This window comes from Clupea harengus, chromosome 10 (assembly GCF_900700415.2).
Source record: "Clupea harengus chromosome 10, Ch_v2.0.2, whole genome shotgun sequence".
Classification (NCBI taxonomy): domain Eukaryota; kingdom Metazoa; phylum Chordata; class Actinopteri; order Clupeiformes; family Clupeidae; genus Clupea; species Clupea harengus.
This window is the reverse complement of record NC_045161.1, coordinates 26,142,276-26,150,214: the sequence shown is the minus strand read 5'-3', so window position 1 is coordinate 26,150,214 and position 7,939 is coordinate 26,142,276. Positions and strand designations below refer to the sequence as shown.

General features: G+C 52.1%; 1 protein-coding gene across 2 annotated transcripts in view; it reads right to left on the bottom strand.

Moving 5' to 3' along the window:
* Window positions 1–1,625: 1,625 nt before the first annotated feature.
* sema6bb (sema domain, transmembrane domain (TM), and cytoplasmic domain, (semaphorin) 6Bb) overlaps window positions 1,626–7,939 on the bottom strand; it is a 108,870-nt gene continuing 102,556 nt past the window's right edge. For both annotated transcript variants that reach the window (XM_031574595.1, XM_031574596.1), the window contains exon 17: window positions 1,626–2,701. In XM_031574595.1, coding sequence (XP_031430455.1) covers window positions 1,758–2,701 — 944 coding nt within the window. In that variant the 3' untranslated portion in view covers window positions 1,626–1,757. The remainder of the gene's footprint in view (window positions 2,702–7,939) is intronic.

Here is a 7,939-nt window from a genome sequence, read left to right as displayed (position 1 = left end):
CCAGTGAATGGGACCGGGTCTTGGACTCCACTCTGCACTGCATGCCACAGGGAAGGGTCAGGTCAGGGGGGGGAAAGAGAGAGGGGAGTGGGGGGGTGGGAGATGGAGAGGAGGAGATGTGGAGAGTGAGAAAGACAAAAAAGAAAGAAGAAATTCATGAAGGAAAGAAAGTGAGAGACTGTTGTGAGGGAGGAAGAGGAGGTGGAGGAGGAGGAGTTTCTGGTAAACCTCCTTATCTTGACACCACCGGGACACAGCAAGCAGACGGCAACTAAAATGTAGATTTGACAAGTTTCAGCGAGACCACAAACTTAAGTTAGAAGTTCTATGTGTCCATGAGATACAGTTCCCCTCTGTGCTTGAACACACCCTCAGGCTGCAGTGCCCCCCTTGCCTACAACCCCCCCCCCACCCAAATAAAATGTCCCTTCCAGGTCAGCACCCCTCCGGGTCAAATCCAAGGCCGTGGGGAAATGCTGTTCCAGAGCGCCACCCCCCCCCCACAGCCCCCCCCCCCCCCCCCATGACTGTAAAACAACAATCATGTGATTGCACACCACCAATCATGTGACTGCGCCGCACAAGGGGCTTCCAGTCTCTCCGTTTCTGTTTTTCTTTTCTCCCCTCAGATCTCGATTGTCTCCTCACTTGAAGTCAGCTGACATCAAATACAGCTTTCGCCTGAAGAATCATCCAGTGTTTGTACAACTGCGTTTGTACAACTGTGTCTCTGCATGTATATGTGTGTGTGTGTATGTCTGTGTGTGTGTGTTGTGTTCACATTAAGACAGGGTGCTGAGTGTATTGTCCCAGCTCACTCCAGATTGGGGTGGGAATGCATGCCTCCGGGGCAAGTCTAACAGCTACCACACACACACACACACACACACACACACACACACACACACACACACACACACACACACACACACACACACACACACACACACACACACACACACACACACACACAGAGTGAACGATGAGGCTTGCCTGGTCAACCCAGGGTATTTGTGTAGCTGGCCACCGTCTCCAGGCACATAGAGAAACACAGAGAGGAGAGATGAAGAGAGGCATCACAGTGTGAATAACACACAGAGTGGCAGCTTCTCTCTCACAACTGGAGCTGACTGATAAACACCCATCAAAGCAGCCCACAGTTAATGCATGTGTACAGTATCTTTGTGTTTGTGTGTGTGTGTGTGTGTGTGTGTGTGTGTGCTCCACAGAGCCTACAGAACCTCTTCCTTCCCATGATCCTTTGCAGATCCTTATGCAAAAATGTCTGATGGCAGTTTCATGGTGCAAGGGTGTTTCATGTCGCTCCCCGAGCCAAAGAAGGGTTGAGACACCTTCAGGGAGGCCGGCTGCCTCACTGTCACTTGTTTATGCCCGCTCTCTCTCTCTCTCTCTCTCTCTCTTTCATTCTCTTCCTCCCTCCCTCCTTCTCTTCCTCCATCTCGTTCTCTATCTCTGTGAAGACCTGGCTGGCTCTCCGAGTCCTGCAGTCACAGCGTTGAGCCACTGGGGGGATGTGTTTGAAGACTCTGGCTGAGAGTGAGAGGGGACGAGATGAGACACTGAGAGAGAGAGCCAGGATTTGATTTCAAGAGAGGGGGGGGGGGGGGACCTAGGTGGCTAGATTTGGGGGGGGTGTGGGCTTAGGTGAGATTCAGAGCGAGTGTGTGTGTGTGTAGGGAGGGGGGAGATGGGCTCTTTCTCGGCAGTGTCAGAGACCAGGCCCTGCCTTAATGTCTTCACTGGCCGTTAGGGGTACGCTCCCCCACGCCCTTGCCCCCCAGCAGGTGGCTGAAGTCGGACAGCTCACCCAGCCCTCGCGGGGGGTGGTGGTGGAGGGGCCCTCTCATGATGGCAGAGGAGGGGCGCTGCAACTGCGTCATTTGCTGCTGCTGCTGCTGTTGTTGCGTCTGTTGGAGGGCGTAGTGCAGCCGGTGGCCTGCAGGGGCAGCGTTGTTGCTGTTAAAGTTGAGCCCGTCGTGGGTCCAGCGCGGGGGTTCCCCGTACTCCACCTGCGTGTTGGGGGCCGACACCACCCGCCGGCGGTCTGGGGACTCCTGAGGCGTGGTCGGGTAGTACTCCCCCGCCGAGTTGCGCGTCACGGCCGCCTGCCGGCTCGATGGCGCCTCCCTGTGGCTAAGGATGAGGAAGCACTCGCGCTCGCTGGGCCTCTGTGCCACCATGTCGCCCGCGTCCTCCGGGTGCCGCCCTACTCCCTGCGGGTACTTGTGTCTCTGGAAGATGACGGCCGTGCTGCCGGGGGGGCAGGGGGTGCCCACAGAGGTCAGCACGGGCTGGCCCGGCTCCCAGTCCAGGTCGGGCAGGTGCATGTTGGGGGAGGGCCTCTTCTGCTGCTGCGGGGTCTGCTCAGGCGTGGGGAGCCCGTTGTGGACGGCAAACGGATTCTCCAGCTGCGACCGCGGTCTCTCGCCGCCGCGCGTCACGCTCATCACCGAGCCGCTGCGGCCCTGGCCCAGCATGCTCTGCTCCTTGTCCCCTTTGCCACGCTGGCGGCCCGAGCCGGGTTGGCGCTGGCACTGGCGGTGTTTGTGGCTCATGATCCAGCACACCATCAGGCCCGACAGCACCGCCCCGGTGGAGAAGGCCGAAACTGCAGCCACCACCAGCAGGTTCAGGGACACCAGGCCGTCAGGCTCGTCTATAAAGCTCTCCTGAAGAAGACCTGAGAGACAGAGATAAATAGATAGAAGGAGAGAAAGAGAGACAGATGGAGAAATAGTAAAATCATTCACTAAATGAAAAATCATCACAATTATGCTGTTTTTTAAATAACCCTCACAAAATGCTCTGCCTTAATCTCTCCCCCATGGGTGGGGAGCACTGAAGGTATGATGTTGGTGTAACAGATAATTGCACTCATTACCCAAAGTGGATGGTGATTTTAATAGCTATAATAACTGCCTTCCTGATTGAGAATATCTCCAGGCAAGCCCTCGTTGTGCAACATTAAGTTTCAGTGGAAAATATCTCCCCCTATAAGAGCACCAGGTAATTATAGAGCTTCAATACTGTATTTACTCCTAAAACAAAGACTTATTGACTACTTATGTACTATAAATAGGATTACATGTGAGAATGCAATGGAAACAATTTGTCTCCCTTTCAGCGGCATGACGCTGATATAGGGCCTTTCTAACACAGAAGAGATGAATTATTAAAAACAAGCGAACAGGAGACCACCGAGCTGGCGAGATGGATCAATTAAGAAAATGTCAGGAAAAAAACAACTCTTTGTAGTGGAAGCACCAGGGACTCGCACTGACAGAGAAGCACACAGAGGCCCTATAAATGAACAGCTCAGACTCAGGAAAGAGAGAAACAGAGGGAGACAGAGAGAGAGAGAGAAAAATGTGAAAAAGGGGAGAAAAAGAGAGAGAGAGAGAGAGAGAGAGAAAGAGAGAGAGAGAGAGAGAGAGAGAAATAAAAGTGGATGAGAGAGAAAGCCATGCTGAGTGGCCTTTAGCAAGCCAGCTCCACGGGGGCTCCAGACAAACACAGTCAATGTTTCTTAACCCTTCAGCAGGTACCACCACAGTGGCGTGTTTAGAATGTTGTGGAATGAACGTTCTTAAGAACATCTAGGTCTAGCGAATATAATAAGGAATTTTAAGATCTTACATTGTTGATGAACGCATTCTTTTCCTGGAATGTTCAAAACTCCCCTGAGGGTTAAGTTATGGCAACAGTAGAGGGGATATAGTGCAGTGACAGAGGGGTGCATCCGGACCCGAGGAGAAATGAATGGCTTTCATTAACGGGCGTTTTCAAGCACTTCCTCAGCCACGGAGAGCGAGAGAGAGCGACAGGATCACAAAACGTGGGAAGAACCGCTGACTTAAAAAAACAAGCAAACTTTTATTGTTCGGCAAATTTACTGTCATGGAGACAAATGGGCACAATTACAGGCAGGTACGAGAAGCTAGCAGGCACTCAATTAGGCGACTCCTCGGGCCGCTTCGGAAAACAAAGCGTCTCCTATGCGCTACGCAGATGCGCTCAAGGTGGAACCTGAGCCCTACGATTCCCCGTGATTCAGTAAAGGAATCCGTTTACACCAACAAGAGGGTCAGTGTGAGCCAGCGGCATGGTCCACTGCTCCACAACTGCCCCAGAAACACAGCTACGCAAACATACTCCGTGGGGGAAGAGCTCCTGGGGATGCTCATAGAGGACGAGGCTGGCTGTGAACGTTCGCAGATAATCTGTGCTGACAAACCAGCGACTGCGTGAAAATGAAAGACAGCATTCTCCTCCATCAAACGAGGCTCTCTCGCTCGCTCGCCCGCTGCAGTAATCTGGGAAGGGATGACTCTTCTATCTGCCTTTGCCTCTTTATCTTGCTCTGCGTTTATCTCAGCCTACTTCTCTTTCCTTACTCATCCAATCTGTTCTCCTTCCATCTCTCTTGCTCTCTTTCCGTTCTTTCTCTCACTATGCTTAATCCTCATCTCTCTCTCTCTCCCTCTCTCTTCCTACTCATTTACCTTTAACTCTCCTTCTCTCTTCCTCCTCCCCTCTCTCTCTCTGTGAGGCCTAAAGGGATGTCAGCAGCCTGTGGGTGAGCGTGATCTTCCCCATGGCGGACTGTCACATGACAAGGGTGCTCCTCTCCTCTCCACTCCTCCCCCCCCCCCCCCCCGCCCTTCATGTGCTTCACCATTCATCCTCTCATCTCCCTCGTTTTTATTGACTCTGAGTTTGGCGTTTCCTGGAGCACAGATAAACACATAGCTGGCACGGCGGGTGTTCTTTAAACCCCCCAAACAAATGGCAGACGCGAGCGTGCTCGCTGTGCGGAGCCAGTGTTCAGCGCTTCAGACTCCTAAGCGGCATCATCGCCGACTATATCTATCCACCCCCCCCCCCCCCCCCCCCCCCCCCCCCCAGCCACCCACCCGTGGTACAGAGCTGAGCAAACTCTGCTTTTCAGGCAGCCGTACCGGCATGTTTGTTTATCATGGCAGAAAATCAAGACCAGGGAGAGGAGAGAGGGAGAGGGAGAGAGAGAGAGAGAGAGAGAGAGAGAGAGAGAGAGAGAGAGAGAGAGAAAACGAGAGAGAGAGAGAGAAACGTCCGTGTCTATCCCTGCTCAGCCCACACACTTAATGCTGAGAATAAGGCAACTGAGCTGTGCGCAGACGATCTCGTTAACATCTGAGGACGTCCATAATGGCACTCAGCTGGATTGAATCTCTGTGTTAGTGTTGAGCGCTTTGAATGGGGAACCTGAGATCCCGCCTCTGCCGAGACAATAAAGCACCTATCGCTCGCCATGCCACAGAAACCAATCGCATGACGGAGCCTCTACTGAGACACCGCAGCAGCTATAGCGCCTGTGTGTGTGTGTGTGTGTGTGTGTGTGTGTGTGTGTGTGTGTGTGTGGGCCTGTCCCTCTGATGAAAAGTGCACCATTAAAAACGAAAAAAAGGGAAAAAAAGAAACTCATCTCATTTGGAGTGGCACTACATTTCTCCCTTTTCACCCTCATCACTCGCTTCCACCCACCGCACTTTGTTTTCTTCTCCATTTTTCTCCCTCTCTCTCTCTCTGCCCCTCTCTCTCCTCCCCATCTTTCTCGCTTTTTGCAGGGAGGAAGATTCACATGCATTGAAAAGGAGCGAGCCATTAGGGAGCCTTTGTAGGCCCTGTATTTGTGATGATGGCTCTGAGACTGAAAGCAGGGGAAGAGAAGATGGAAGCTGGTCTTCGGGGCCCGTCTCGCACTTTGGGCCCCCCAGTGGGGGCTGACACCGTGCCATGCCCCCACTTCTTCTCTCCTTTCCTCTTCTCTCTCCTCTCCTCCATCTCCAGCTCACATATTAAGGCATAATGGAAGCCGCCAGAACTGTCAGCTTGGCGAACAGCGAGCGTGTCTTGGAGTTGCAGCTCCAATTACAGCTGAACAATGCCAACCAGCGCTCGACTTAGAGCGGGAGATGGAGGCAGAGATGAGGCTTTGCAGCGGTCCAAACCAGAGTGGTTTGTGTTTGGGTAGCTCTGTGTGTGTGTGTGTGTGTGTGTGTGTGTGTGTGTGTGTGTGCGGTGTGTGTGTGTGTGTGTGTGTGTGTGTGTGTGTGTGTGTTTGTGTGTGTGAAGGGATGAGGCTTTACGGCGGTCCAGAGTGGTTTGTGTTTGTTTGGGTAGCTCTGTGTGTGTATGTGTGTGTGTATTTAGGGGCGGGGGGGTCATGTTTTCCGACAATCGTCTATGCCAAGACCCCCAGCACTCTTATTAAGCCCTTCCAATTGACATTTGCAGTTGATCTTTAGTCATCCACATGCATCTGTAGCCGGTTGCTCTATCTCTCTTTCTTTATCTGTTGCTTTAACTCTTTCTCTCACTCTTTCTCTGTCTCTCTCACTCTTTCTCTGTCTCTCTCTCTCTCACTCTTTCTCTGTCTGTCTCTCTCTCTCTCTTTCTCTCTCTCTCCCTCTCTCTCCATCACTGTGGCATCTCCTTTAATCTTCTTCCTGTAGCCTGTCTCCAGGGAAATCCCCCCTTTTCTTCTGTTCCCGTCATCCTTCGCTTTCTCTCTCTCTCTCTTCCTCTCCGCTGCCTTCTTCTTCTTCTCTGCCTTTGCCACGGATGCCACTGCCAAACAGGGTTGCTAATGACAGGCTTGCCCCGCCAGTGGGCCTTTAAGATTCTCTTCATTAAGGACCCAGGCGGCGTATGGATCTGCTTGGCCCCTGCCTCGCAAATTGGCAGCCCTTTGAGCGGAGGCTTATTGATTTTCGGGGCCTAACAATGTGTCAGTGGGTGCGCGCTTGCGGTGGTGAGGCGACTGGAAACGCAGGCTTGCCTGGCAGTGGTGGTAGTGGTTGTGTGTGTGTGTGTGTGTGTGTGTGTGTGGGGTGGCAGAGGTGGAACCATGCCCAGCTGGTTAGCTGGCATGCCAGTCACCTCTGCCTGCTGGTGTTGAATCGGGATGCTGGATGTTACGTGAGTCACGCTGGCACGTGTTGCTCCGCGAGGCGACACAGCATGCATGCCCAGGAGAGAGACATGCAGGCCCGCTTAATGTTAGTAGGCACGCATCAGTACACCCACTCATTATCCCTTCCAATCTCTTTCTCTCTCTCTGTCAGTCTGTCTCTTTCTCTCTGCATCTCCTTCCGTGTCCCTACATATCCCCTTTTCTCTATTTCCCACTGCTAAATAACTAGAGGCTCGCTCTCTCTCTCTCTCTCTCTCTCTATTTCTATCTCTCCCTCACTCATGTGCAGTCACCCTCATTGCATTGTGGGCAGGGGTGTGTAGGAGCTGCCCAGACAAATTGGAATCGGAGACCACAGCTAAACCCTCCTAAATTACAAGCCCAGTGTTTACTTGCAATAGCGTGGTCCAAGCATTTATAGCTCCTCAGGCAGCCCTAGACAACGCAACGAGCAGCAAAGCAAGAACCAATAAATAGCTGCATTGAAGCAACGCTGACCTATTGATCAATAAACCGTTGACCTTCATGAGTAGTTTCCGTCTGTTTTCAATTAGCACTCACCCGTACTGTTCAAACAAAGAAAAAGGGCACGTTGCACGTTGCTGGGTTCAGTTTAACTGGCTCTTAACCAAACGTGCTCATTCCAGCATAATTGTATGCCGTATGGTGGGGTAAACCTGACAGGGGAGGATGCTTAAAGCAAGAGCGCATGTTGAGTTAATGGCAGATTTTAGAAGCAGGACTCTGGCATGCTGAGGCTAATTAGTCGGTGAGGTAACGGCCGTGCTGGTTTGCGTGACTTATCCCGTGCTTCTTTTTTTTAAAAGTATACCTCATGCACTGCATGAATGTCGCCACTCTACAGCAATGATTCAATTAGCTCACTTTTGTTTCCCTTTTTCCTTTTTTCCCCCCATGTCTGAGAAACATATTTTCCACTGCAGCTTAAAGTGGTAACAAGGT